General features: G+C 52.3%; 1 protein-coding gene across 1 annotated transcript in view; it reads left to right on the top strand.

The window, feature by feature from the left end:
• Positions 1-13,785, top strand: part of HMCN2 (hemicentin 2) — a 181,402-nt gene that overhangs the window by 92,922 nt on the left and 74,695 nt on the right. Inside the window, exons 30-35 of the mRNA XM_075324357.1 lie at positions 8,397-8,551; positions 8,822-9,100; positions 12,349-12,630; positions 12,702-12,810; positions 12,899-13,068; positions 13,194-13,348. Coding sequence (XP_075180472.1) covers positions 8,397-8,551; positions 8,822-9,100; positions 12,349-12,630; positions 12,702-12,810; positions 12,899-13,068; positions 13,194-13,348 — 1,150 coding nt within the window. The remainder of the gene's footprint in view (positions 1-8,396; positions 8,552-8,821; positions 9,101-12,348; positions 12,631-12,701; positions 12,811-12,898; positions 13,069-13,193; positions 13,349-13,785) is intronic.

The raw sequence follows: 13,785 nt of genomic DNA, 5'->3' as shown, positions 1-13,785 counted from the left end.
TGGAGCCTTGCGCTCCAGCAATACAACTTCACCATTCGCCACAAAAGGGGCCGTGACCACGGTAACGCAGACGGGCTGTCCCGACAAGGAGAGGTCGCGGACGGGCGCACGGGGGAACACCGGAGTGTGCTGCCCCCTAGCGCCCTCAAAAGGGGGGAGGTGTGAGGCAAATCCCGGGATATGAAGGTGAATTATGACTCCAGTCATAATCCCTCATCACTCCCTGGCAGTGCCCCCTCCCTTCTTGTTCTCAGTGTTCCACTTACACCTCCATGGCCATGTCCTGTGATATGGAGATGAGGTGGTGTGGGAACAAAGGACACAGGATGACTCCCTGCCGTCACCCTGTAACAAGAGTTGTATCTCATTACAAGGCTATGGAAATAGCCAGACAGAACGACTCCAGTAAAAAATGGTTCATATCTCGCAAGCCATATTTCCGATAAATATGGCAACCATAAAAATGGTGTCTCTGCATGCGGACGATGCCGGCACACCCTTTTTATGGGAGCAGGACATTGGGAAATGCCCCAGGCGTGATATCAGCCAATGGGGAACTGGCAGACAGGTCATGAGTCCCCTCGTTCTGTAGCTAAATTCATAACTGTCACAATGAGAGCATTGGCGTCTGCCTACGACGCTCCCAGGCAAAGTTATGGCCAATATCCCCTTTGCTGGATAATTCTGATCCATGCAGGGGGAGTGGCAGTGCTTCCCTGTGAGGTCACTAAGGTAGGAGGGGACCTGGATTGCCCAGGTTGATAACCCTACTTCGGCCATTTTCCAGTGGTCTTTTCGCTGGGGGCACGTGTAGGAAACATCTGTGGGAAGGATCCTAGAAACCTGGGTACAGCGCCCCCCTGTGGCCAGACGCAACAAGGTAACTGCTGGAACTGTGTATGCCTGTTTGTAACCCATGCTTTGATTGTAACTGTACTCTGACATATGTATATTCTGTAGATTCCCTATTGTATATATTGTAGTTTCTAGTGTGCTTTAGGCTGATTAAATTATATAATTAATCTTGGGCTGTTCTGTTATCTCGATCTTGAATCCCACGTCTGTGTGTTCGGCTAATAGTTACCGTAAATCGGTTGGTGGCAGCGAATTGTGCCAAGGATTATTGTGGGGAGGCCAGTGAGATTCGGGGAGATTTTATATATTCCGCCCGCGGAGGTCGGGGGAATATATACCTTACTCTCACCGGGGACCCTTCAATAATCGGCATAAGTAGTATAGCGGCCTCCTTGCTTATGGTCGGGCAATTCCATAATTGGCCTGACTATAAGAGGGGCGCTAGAGAGCGCGTCACGTGCTCTGTCTGTCGGTCGGGAGGTATAAAGGAGGGGTGACCCCCACTTGTTACCCCCCGATTGTGACGTACTGGTAGCCAGCGCGGGGGATTTCTGAGTGACCCCCCCCCGGTGGTTTGTGACAGTTTCCACCTCTGGCACTCTTGCCCAGAGTGTTACGCAAGATCAGATCCGATTGCGGCCGCGTCATACTCGTCGCCCCAGACTGGCCGAGGAGGTCGTGGTATCCGGATCTGTGGCATCTCACGGTCGGCCAACCGTGGGCACTACCAGACCGTCCAGACTTACTGTCCCAAGGGCCGTTTTTCCATCGGAATTCTGCGGCCCTGAACCTGACTGTGTGGCCATTGAGTCCTGGATCCTAGCGTCTTCAGGATTATCCCAAGGGGTCGTGGCCACCATGAGACAAGCTAGGAAGTCCACTTCTGCTAAGATCTACCACAGAACGTGGAGGATATTCTTATCCTGGTGCTCTGCACAAGGAGTATCCCCCTGGCCATTCGCGTTACCTACTTTTCTTTCCTTCCTGCAATCTGGGTTGGAAAAGGGCTTGTCGCTCGGCTCCCTTAAAGGGCAAGTCTCGGCACTATCCGTGTTTTTTCAGAAGCGTCTAGCACGACTTTCTCAGGTGCGCACGTTCCTGCAGGGGGTTTGTCATATCGTACCTCCGTACAGGCGGCCGTTAGATCCGTGGGATCTAAACAAGGTCCTTGTTGCTCTCCAGAAGCCGCCTTTCGAGCCTCTGAGGGATGTGTCACTTTCTCGACTCTCACAGAAAGTGGCCTTTCTGGTAGCGGTCACGTCTCTTCGGAGAGTGTCCGAACTAGCAGCGCTGTCATCCAAGGCTCCTTTCCTGGTGTTCCACCAGGACAAGGTAGTGCTGCGCCCCATTCAGGAGTTTCTCCCGAAGGTGGTATCCTCTTTTCATCTTAATCAGGATATCTCCTTGCCTTCCTTTTATCCGCATGCAGTTCATCGGTATGAAAAGGATTTACATTTGTTGGATCTGGTGAGAGCACTCAGAATCTACATTTCCCGCACGGCGCCCCTGCGCCGTTCGGATGCACTCTTTGTCCTTGTCGCTGGTAAGCGCAAAGGGTCGCAGGCTTCCAAAGCCACCCTGGCTCGATGGATCAAAGAACCAATTCTTGAGGCCTACCGTTCTGCGGGGCTTCCGGTTCCATCAGGGCTGAAGGCCCATTCTACCAGAGCCGTGGGTGCGTCCTGGGCATTACGACACCAGGCTACGGCTCAACAGGTGTGCCAGGCAGCTACCTGGTCGAGTCTGCACACTTTCACCAAACATTATCAGGTGCATACCTATGCTTCGGCGGACGCCAGCCTAGGTAGAAGAGTCCTGCAGGCGGCAGTTGCCTCCCCGTAGGGGAGGGCTGTCTTTGCAGCTCTAACATGAGGTATTTCTTTACCCACCCAGGGACAGCTTTTGGACGTCCCAATCGTCTGGGTCTCCCAATGGAGCGCCGAAGAAGAAGGGAATTTTGTTACTTACCGTAAATTCCTTTTCTTCTAGCTCCTATTGGGAGACCCAGCACCCGCCCTGTTGTCCTTCGGGATTTTTGGTTGTTTTTCGGGTACACATGTTGTTCATGTTGAATGGTTTCAGTTCTCCGACGTATCTTCGGAGTGAATTTGTTTAAACCAGTTATTGGCTTTCCTCCTTCTTGCTTTTGCACTAAAACTGGTGAGCCAGTGATCCCACTGGGGGTGTATAGCCAGAAGGGGAGGGGCCTTACACTTTTTAGTGTAATGCTTTGTGTGGCCTCCGGAGGCAGTACTATACACCCAATCGTCTGGGTCTCCCAATAGGAGCTAGAAGAAAAGGAATTTACGGTAAGTAACAAAATTCCCTTCTTTACTGAAGAGAACCAGCTCCTGGGTTCAGCTGTTCATATAGTCACTGCTCTTACTGTAGAGAACCAGCTCCTGGGTTCAGCTGTTCATATAGTCACTGATCTTACTGTAGAGAACCAGCTCCTGGGTCCAGCTGTTTATATAGTCACTGCTCTTACTGTAGAGAACCAGCTCCTGGGTTCAGCTGTTTATATAGTCCCTGATCTTACTGTAGAGAACCAGCTACTGGGTTCAGCTATTCATGTAATCACTGCTCTTACTGTAGAGAACCAGCTCCTGGGCTCAGCTGCTCATATAGTCACTGATCTTACTGTAGCGAACCAGCTACTGGGTTCAGCTATTCATGTAATCACTGCTCTTACTGTAGAGAACCAGCTCCTGGGTTCACCTGTTCATATAGTCACTGCTCTTATTGTAGAGAACCAGCTCCTGGATTCAGCTGCTCATATAGTCACTGATCTTACTGTAGAGAACCTACTACTGGGTTCAGCTATTCATGTAATCACTGCTCTTACTGTAGAGAACCAGCTCCTGGGTTCAGCTGCTCATATAGTCACTGATCTTACTGTAGAGAACCAGCTTCTGGGTTCAGCTATTCATGTAATCACTGATCTTACTGTAGAGAACCAGCTCCTGGGTTCAGCTGTTTATATAGTCACTGATCTTACTGTAGAGAACCAGCTACTGGGTTCAGCTATTCATGTAATCACTGCTCTTACTGTAGAGAACCAGCTCCTGGGCTCAGCTGCTCATATAGTCACTGATCTTACTGTAGAGAACCAGATCCTGGGTTCAGCTATTCATGTAATCACTGCTCTTACTGTAGAGAACCAGCTCCTGGGTTCAGCTGTTTATATAGTCACTGCTCTTACTGTAGACAACCAGCTCCTGGGTCCAGCTGTTTATATAGTCACTGCTCTTACTGTAGAGAACCAGCTCCAAAGTTCAGCTGTTTATATAGTCACTGCTCTTACTGTAGAGAACCAGCTCCTGGGTTCAGCTGTTCATGTAGTCACTGCTCTTACTGTAGAGAACCAGCTCCTGGGTTCAGCTGTTCATAAAGTCACTGCTCTTACTGTAGAGAACGAGCTCCTGGGTTCAGCTGTTCATAAAGTCACTGCTCTTACTGTAGAGAACCAGCTCCTGGGCTCAGCTGCTCATATAGTCACTGATCTTACTGTAGAGAACCAGCTCCTGGGTTCAGCTGTTCATATAGTCACAGCTCTTACTGTAGAGAACCAGCTCCTGGGTTCAGCTGTTCATATAGTCACTGCTCTTACTGTAGAGAACCAGCTCCTGGCTTCAGCTGCTCATATAGTCACTGATCTTACTGTAGAGAACCAGCTACTGGGTTCAGCTATTCATGTAATCACTGCACTTACTGTAGAGAACCAGCTCCTGGGCTCAGCTGCTCATATAGTCACTGATCTTACTGTAGAGAACCAGCTACTGGGTTCAGCTATTCATGTAATCACTGCTCTTACTATAGAGAACCAGCTCCTGGATTCAGCTGTTCATATAGTCACTGCTCTTACTGTAGAGAACCAGCTCCTGGGTTCAGCTGCTCATATAGTCACTGATCTTACTGTAGAGAACCAGCTACTGGGTTCAGCTATTCATGTAATCACTGATCTTACTGTAGAGAACCAGCTCCTGGGTTCAGCTATTCATGTAATCACTGCTCTTACTGTAGAGAACCAGCTCCTGGGTTGAGCTGTTCATATAGTCACTGCTCTAACTGTAGAGAGCCAGCTCCTGGGTCCAGCTGTTTATATAGTCACTGCTCTTACTGTAGAGAACCAGCTCCTGGGTTCAGCTATTCATGTAATCACTGCTCTTACTGTAGAGAACCAGCTCCTGGGTTGAGCTGTTCATATAGTCACTGCTCTAACTGTAGAGAGCCAGCTCCTGGGTCCAGCTGTTTATATAGTCACTGCTCTTACTGTAGAGAACCAGCTCCTGGGTTCAGCTGTTTATATAGTCACTGCTCTTACTGTAGAGAACCAGCTCCTGGGTTCAGCTGTTCATATAGTAACTGCTCTTACTGTAGAGAACCAGCTCCTGGGTCCAGCTGTTTATATAGTCACTGCTCTTACTGTAGAGAACCAGCTCCTAAGTTCAGCTGTTTATATAGTCACTGCTCTTACTGTAGAGAACCAGCTCCTGGGTTCAGCTGTTTATATAGTCACTGCTCTTACTGTAGAGAACCAGCTCCTGGGTTCAGCTGCTCATATAGTCACTGCTCTTACAGTAAAGAACCAGCTCCTGGGTTCAGCTGTTCATAAAGTCACTGCTCTTACTGTAGAGAACCAGCTCCTTGGTTCAGCTGTTTATATAGTCACTGCTCTTACTGTAGAGAACCAGCTCCTGGGTTCAGCTGTTCATATCGTCACTGCTCTTACTGTAGAGAACCAGCTCCTGGGTTCAGCTGCTCATATAGTCACTGATCTTACTGTAGAGAACCAGCTCCTGGGCTCAGATATTCATGTAATCACTGCTCTTACTGTAGAGAACCAGCTCCTGGGTTCAGCTGTTCATATAGTCACTGCTCTTACTGTAGAGAACCAGCTCCTGGGTTCAGCTGTTTATATAGTCACTGCTCTTACTGTAGAGAGCCAGCTCCTGGGTTCAGCTGCTCATATAGTCACTGATCTTACTGTAGAGAACCAGCTACTGGGTTCAGCTATTCATGTAATCACTGATCTTACTGTAGAGAACCAGCTCCTGGGTTCAGCTATTCATGTAATCACTGCTCTTACTGTAGAGAACCAGCTCCTGGGTTGAGCTGTTCATATAGTCACTGCTCTAACTGTAGAGAGCCAGCTCCTGGGTCCAGCTGTTTATATAGTCACTGCTCTTACTGTAGAGAACCAGCTCCTGGGTTCAGCTATTCATGTAATCACTGCTCTTACTGTAGAGAACCAGCTCCTGGGTTGAGCTGTTCATATAGTCACTGCTCTAACTGTAGAGAGCCAGCTCCTGGGTCCAGCTGTTTATATAGTCACTGCTCTTACTGTAGAGAACCAGCTCCTGGGTTCAGCTGTTTATATAGTCACTGCTCTTACTGTAGAGAACCAGCTCCTGGGTTCAGCTGTTCATATAGTAACTGCTCTTACTGTAGAGAACCAGCTCCTGGGTCCAGCTGTTTATATAGTCACTGCTCTTACTGTAGAGAACCAGCTCCTAAGTTCAGCTGTTTATATAGTCACTGCTCTTACTGTAGAGAACCAGCTCCTGGGTTCAGCTGTTTATATAGTCACTGCTCTTACTGTAGAGAACCAGCTCCTGGGTTCAGCTGCTCATATAGTCACTGCTCTTACAGTAAAGAACCAGCTCCTGGGTTCAGCTGTTCATAAAGTCACTGCTCTTACTGTAGAGAACCAGCTCCTTGGTTCAGCTGTTTATATAGTCACTGCTCTTACTGTAGAGAACCAGCTCCTGGGTTCAGCTGTTCATATCGTCACTGCTCTTACTGTAGAGAACCAGCTCCTGGGTTCAGCTGCTCATATAGTCACTGATCTTACTGTAGAGAACCAGCTCCTGGGCTCAGATATTCATGTAATCACTGCTCTTACTGTAGAGAACCAGCTCCTGGGTTCAGCTGTTCATATAGTCACTGCTCTTACTGTAGAGAACCAGCTCCTGGGTTCAGCTGTTTATATAGTCACTGCTCTTACTGTAGAGAGCCAGCTCCTGGGTTCAGCTGTTTCTATAGTCACTGCTCTTACAGCAAAGAACCAGCTCCTGGGTTCAGCTGTTCATATAGTCACTGCTCTTACTGTAGAGAACCAGCTCCTGGGTTCATCTGTTCATATAGTCACTGCTCTTACTGTAGAGAACCAGCTCCTGGGTTCAGCTGTTCATATAGTCACTGCTCTTACTGTAGAGAACCAGCTCCTGGGTTCAGCTGTTCATATTGTAACTGCTCTTACTGTAGAGAACCAGCTCCTGGGTTCAGCTGTTCATATAGTCACTGCTCTTACTGTAGAGAACCAGCTCCTGGGTCCAGCTGTTCATATAGTCACTGCTCTTACTGTAGAGAACCAGCTCCTGGGTTCAGCTATTCATGTAATCACTGCTCTTACTGTAGAGAACCAGCTCCTGGGCTCAGCTATTCATGTAATCACTGCTCTTACTGTAGAGAACCAGCTCCTGGGTTCAGCTGTTCATATAGTCACTGCTCTTACTGTAGAGAACCAGCTCCTGGGTTCAGCTGTTCATATAGTCACTGCTCTTACAGTAAAGAACCAGCTCCTGGGTTCAGCTGTTCATATAGTCACTGCTCTTACTGTAGAGAACCAGCTCCTGGGTTCAGCTGCTCATATAGTCACTGCTCTTACTGTAGAGAACCAGCTCCTGGGTTCACCTGCTCATATAGTCACTGCTCTTACTGTAGAGAACCAGCTCCTGGGTTCAGCTGCTCATATAGTCACTGCTCTTACTGTAGCGAACCAGCTCCTGGGCTCAGCTGTTTATATAGTCACTGCTCTTACTGTAGAGAACCAGCTCCTGGGTTCAGCTGTTCATATAGTCACTGCTCTTACTGTAGAGAGCGAGCTCCTGGGTTCAGCTGTGCATATAGTCACTGCTCTTACTGTAGAGAACCAGCTCCTGGGTTCAGCTGCTCATATAGTCACTGATCTTACTGTAGAGAGCCAGCTCCTGGGTTCAGCTGTGCATATAGTCACTGCTCTTACTGTAGAGAACCAGCTCCTGGGTACAGCTGCTCATATAGTCACTGTTCTTACTGTAGAGAACCAGCTCCTGGGTTCAGCTGTTCATATAGTCACTGCTCTTACTGTAGAGAACCAGCTCCTGGGTTCAGCTGTTTATATAGTCACTGCTCTTACTGTAGAGAGCCAGCTCCTGGGTTCAGCTGTTCATATAGTCACTGCTCTTACTGTAGAGAGCCAGCTCCTGGGTTCAGCTGTTCATATAGTCACTGCTCTTACTGTAGAGAACCAGCTCCTGGGCTCAGCTGTTTATACAGTCACTGCTCTTACTGTAGAGAACCAGCTCCTGGGTTCAGCTGTTTATACAGTCACTGCTCTTACTGTAGAGAACCAGCTCCTGGGTTCAGCTGTTTATACAGTCACTGCTCTTACTGTAGAGAACCAATATTATTATTTATATTCAGATCCATGTTTTTCCCATGCTGTGTTCTGCTTTCGCTGCTGCTGTGTGGATGTCACTGTCATCTCTCCGCTGCAGGCCGCTGTCCCCGGGGGACGTCCTGATCGCGCTCCTGGATGGCGGGCAGGTGCTGCGGGTGCACAGCTCGCGGCTCCGGCATCAGGGCAGATACCAGTGTCTGGCCTTTAATCACGCAGGACAACAAGTGAAAGATTTCAGCCTGAAGATCCTCAGTAAGTGCGGCCATCAGAAGCGGGGTCAGTCTGCCACCTGCTGGGCAAGTCCTGAATCACACGCTGCAGAAAAGCTGCCACAAAGCCCCTCTAGGATGCGTGCACAGCATCAGGGTTGGACACAGCATGACCGGATCCTGTGCACACACCCTAATCTGATCTGTGCCGGATTATCAGATTGAATCCGCATAGAATGGTCCATACATCCTCAGAATGTGACCCCACGTATGCAACAGCCGGGCTATAATCCGTGTCTTGCTCTTTCCTCAGCGCCCCCCTCCGTCTGGGCGTCCAACGAGACCACGTCCGTGGCCACTCTCCTCCACGGGTCTGTGGAGCTGAAGTGTGAAGCCAAAGGGTCTCCCCCTCCGAGCATCACCTGGTACAAGGACCGGCGCCCCATCGTGTCCAGCCCCAGAGCCACCTACCAGGACGGGGGCAGAAGCCTGCGGCTCAGCCGGGCCCAGCTCTCCGACGCCGGATCCTACACCTGCAGGGCCAATAACCAGGCCGGCAGCACCGAGAAAGCCTACCTGCTGGAGGTTTACGGTGCGTGCGTCCTCCAGGTCAGGTCTGCACCACTGACAGCCGCACAGCACGTCTGCACACTGACACCGGATCATGAGCCGCACAGCACGTCTGCACCACTGACACCGGATCATGAGCCGCACAGCATGTCTGCACCACTGACACAGGATCATGAGCCGCACAGCACGTCTGCACCACTGACACCGGATCATGAGCCACACAGCACGTCTGCACCACTGACACCGGATCATGAGCCGCACAGCACGTCTGCACCACTGACACCGGATCATGAGCCGCACAGCACGTCTGCACCACTGACACCGGATCATGAGCCGCACAGCACGTCTGCACCACTGACACCGGATCATGAGCCGCACAGCACGTCTGCACCACTGACACCGGATCATGAGCCGCACAGCACGTCTGCACCACTGACACCGGATCATGAGCCGCACAGCACGTCTGCACCACTGACACCGTATCATAAGCCATACAGCACGTCTGCACCACTGACACCGGATCATGAGCCACACAGCACGTCTGCACCACTGACACAGGATCATGAGCCACACAGCACATCTGCACCACTGACACAGGAATATGAGCCGCACAGCACGTCTGCACCACTGACACAGGATCATGAGCCGCACAGCACGTCTGCACCACTGACACCGGATCATGAGCCGCACAGCACGTCTGCACCACTGACACAGGATCATGAGCCGCACAGCACGTCTGCACCACTGACACCGGATCATGAGCCGCACAGCACGTCTGCACCACTGACACCGGATCATGAGCCGCACAGCACGTCTGCAGCACTGACACCGGATCATGAGCCACACAGCACGTCTGCACCACTGACACCGGATCATGAGCCGCACAGCACGTCTGCACCACTGACACCGGATCATGAGCCGCACAGCACGTCTGCACCACTGACACCGGATCATGAGCCGCACAGCACGTCTGCACCACTGACACCGGATCATAAGCCACACAGCACATCTGCACCACTGACACCGGATCATGAGCCGCACAGCACGTCTGCACCACTGACACCGGATCATGAGCCGCACAGCACGTCTGCACCACTGACACAGAACGCCGCCTTTGTGCTTCCCTTTCTCTCGCATTTTGATAGTACATTGTAACGCAGCAGCGCACGGCTGTTTCCTATCCCCTCCGCTGATACATTGTAACGCAGCAGCGCACGGCTCTTTCCTATCCCCTCCGCTGATACATTGTAACGCAGCAGCGCACGGCTGTTTCCTATCCCCTCCGCTGATACATTGTAACGCAGCAGCGCACAGCTCTTTCCTATCCCCTCCGCTGATACATTGTAACGCAGCAGCGCACGGCTGTTTCCTATCCCCCCGCTGATACATTGTAACGCAGCAGCGCACGGCTCTTTCCTATCCCCTCCGCTGATACATTGTAACGCAGCAGCACACGGCTGTTTCCTATCCCCCCCGCTGATACATTGTAACGCAGCAGCGCACGGCTCTTTCCTATCCCCCCCGCTGATACATTGTAACGCAGCAGCGCATGGCTGCTTCCTATCCCCTCCGCTGATACATTGTAACGCAGCAGCGCACAGCTGTTTCCTATCCCCTCCGCTGATACATTGTAACGCAGCAGCGCACGGCTCTTTCCTATCCCCTCCACTGATACATTGTAACGCAGCAGTGCACGGCTCTTTCCTATCCCCTCCGCTGATACATTGTAACGCAGCAGCACACGGCTGTTTCCTATCCCCTCCGCTGATACATTGTAACGCAGCAGCGCACAGCTGTTTCCTATCCCCTCCGCTGATACATTGTAACGCAGCAGCGCACAGCTCTTTCCTATCCCCTCCGCTGATACATTGTAACGCAGCAGCGCACGGCTCTTTCCTATCCCCTCCGCTGATACATTGTAACGCAGCAGCACACGGCTCTTTCCTATCCCCTCCGCTGATACATTGTAATGCAGCAGCGCACGGCTCTTTCCTATCCCCTCCGCTGATACATTGTAACGCAGCAGCACACGGCTGTTTCCTATCCCCTCCGCTGATACAGTGTAATGCAGCAGCGCACGGCTCTTTCCTATCCCCTCCGCTGATACATTGTAACGCAGCAGCACACGGCTCTTTCCTATCCCCTCCGCTGATACATTGTAACGCAGCAGCGCACGGCTCTTTCCTATCCCCTCCGCTGATACATTGTAACGCAGCAGCGCACGGCTGTTTCCTATCCCCTCCGCTGATACATTGTAACGCAGCAGCGCACGGCTGTTTCCTATCCCCTCCGCTGATACATTGTAATGCAGCAGCGCACGGCTCTTTCCTATCCCCTCCGCTGATACATTGTAACGCAGCAGCGCACGGCTCTTTCCTATCCCCTCCGCTGATACATTGTAATGCAGCAGCGCACGGCTCTTTCCTATCCCCTCCGCTGATACATTGTAACGCAGCAGCGCACGGCTCTTTCCTATCCCCTCCGCTGATACAGTGTAATGCAGCAGCGCACGGCTGTTTCCTATCCCCTCCGCTGATACATTGTAACGCAGCAGCACACGGCTGTTTCCTATCCCCTCCGCTGATACATTGTAACGCAGCAGCACACGGCTCTTTCCTATCCCCTCCGCTGATACATTGTAATGCAGCAGCGCACGGCTCTTTCCTATCCCCTCCGCTGATACATTGTAACGCAGCAGCACACGGCTGTTTCCTATCCCCTCCGCTGATACATTGTAACGCAGCAGCGCACGGCTGTTTCCTATCCCCTCCGCTGATACATTGTAACGCAGCAGTGCACGGCTGTTTCCTATCCCCTCCGCTGATACATTGTAATGCAGCAGCGCACGGCTCTTTCCTATCCCCTCCGCTGATACATTGTAACGCAGCAGCACACGGCTCTTTCCTATCCGCTCCGCTGATACATTGTAACGCAGCAGCGCACGGCTGTTTCCTATCCCCTCCGCTGATACATTGTAACGCAGCAGTGCACGGCTGTTTCCTATCCCCTCCGCTGATACATTGTAACGCAGCAGCACACGGCTCTTTCCTATCCCCTCCGCTGATACATTGTAACGCAGCAGCGCACGGCTCGTTCCTATCCCCTCCGCTGATACATTGTAACGCAGCAGTGCACGGCTGTTTCCTATCCCCTCCGCTGATACATTGTAACAAACCCTCAGCTGTGAGCAGTTCTCACTGACAGGTCGCAGTATAAAGTTTATGGAATAGCTGCAGACTTTTTTCTTACAGTTTTTTCCTTTCGGTTCAGTCGCTCCTCATATAGAAGGAGCCGGAGCGACCCCGGCCACCATTAAGGCGACATTGGGTGGTCCCTTGGACCTGGAGTGCTCGGCCACCGGTCACCCCCCTCCGGTCCTGTCCTGGCTCAAAGACGGACTCCTGCTGTCGGAGAGAGACGGTCTGCAGATTAAAGATGGCGGCCGGGCGCTGCACGTCGCGGCGGTCACAGAGAGCGCGGAGGGGGACTACACGTGTGCGGCCGTCAGCCTGGCCGGAGAGACCACCCTGCGCTACTCTGTGGAAGTTCTCGGTAAGAGTCTGTGTATTGGGGACCCCCATCACCGCTGCTGACAATCACTGACAGTCACTATGTCTCCCCAGTTCCTCCCAGGGTGCAGATCGGCGACGGTTCAGGACGGGTGACGGTGACGGTAAATGACGCCCTGGATCTGTCCTGTGCGGTGAGCGGACGCCCGGCACCCAGACTATGGTAAGATCGTCGTGTCTGTGCAGTCATTACTCTATTGCTCCCTGTTATCAGCTGTTTCTCCTTATTATGGCGCTCTTCCGTGCTGCAGGTGGTCGAGGAATGGCCACCCGCTCACAGATCAGGACGGGCTGGAGGTGTTAGATAGCGGGAGAACCGTGGCCATCCATGCCGTGCAGCCAGGACATGGCGGGAGATACGTGTGCACGGCGGACGGTGAAGCCGGGGCGGCAGAGGCGGCGGTGGATGTGCTGGTACAAGGCAAGACCTCCCAATATAATGCAGCAGTCTTACTGGTGGTCTCGGGTCATGGACCCCACTAATTACGAGACCTCCAGTATATCCATCTACAGTGAATGTCTGGTCATTGTCATCTCTTTCTCCAGCGCTCCCCCTAGTGACCATCACGGGGGGCAGCAGCGTGTCTGCAAATCTCCGAGAGCCTGTGACCCTGGAGTGCGAGGGGTCCGGCACCCCACCCCCGACCGTGACCTGGTGGAAGGACGGGCGACCGGTGGGAGCACAGGGACCCCAACTGCAGGTAAGCCCCCTGGTGGTCGGGCAGCATGACAGTGGGGTTCTCAGGATACATGGCCCCCGAGAATGGCGGCTGGGCAGCACGACAGCGGGGTTCTCAGGATACATGGCCCCCGAGAATGGCGGCCGAGCAGCACGACAGCGGGGTTCTCAGGATACATGGCCCCCAAGAATGGCGGCCGGGCAGCACGATAGCGGGGTTCTCAGGATACATGGCCCCCTAGAATGGCGGCCGGGCAGCACGACAGCGGGGTTCTCAGGATACATGGCCCCCGAGAATGGCGGCCGAGCAGCACGACAGCGGGGTTCTCAGGATACATGGCCCCCAAGAATGGCGGCCGGGCAGCACGATAGCGGGGTTCTCAGGATACATGGCCCCCTAGAATGGCGGCCGGGCAGCACGACAGCGGGGTTGTCAGGATACATGGCCCCCGAGAATGG

Source organism: Anomaloglossus baeobatrachus, chromosome 9 (assembly GCF_048569485.1).
Source record: "Anomaloglossus baeobatrachus isolate aAnoBae1 chromosome 9, aAnoBae1.hap1, whole genome shotgun sequence".
NCBI lineage: Eukaryota > Metazoa > Chordata > Amphibia > Anura > Aromobatidae > Anomaloglossus > Anomaloglossus baeobatrachus.
Note: the sequence above shows the minus strand (reverse complement) of the source record. Positions and strands in the feature narration are given on the sequence as shown.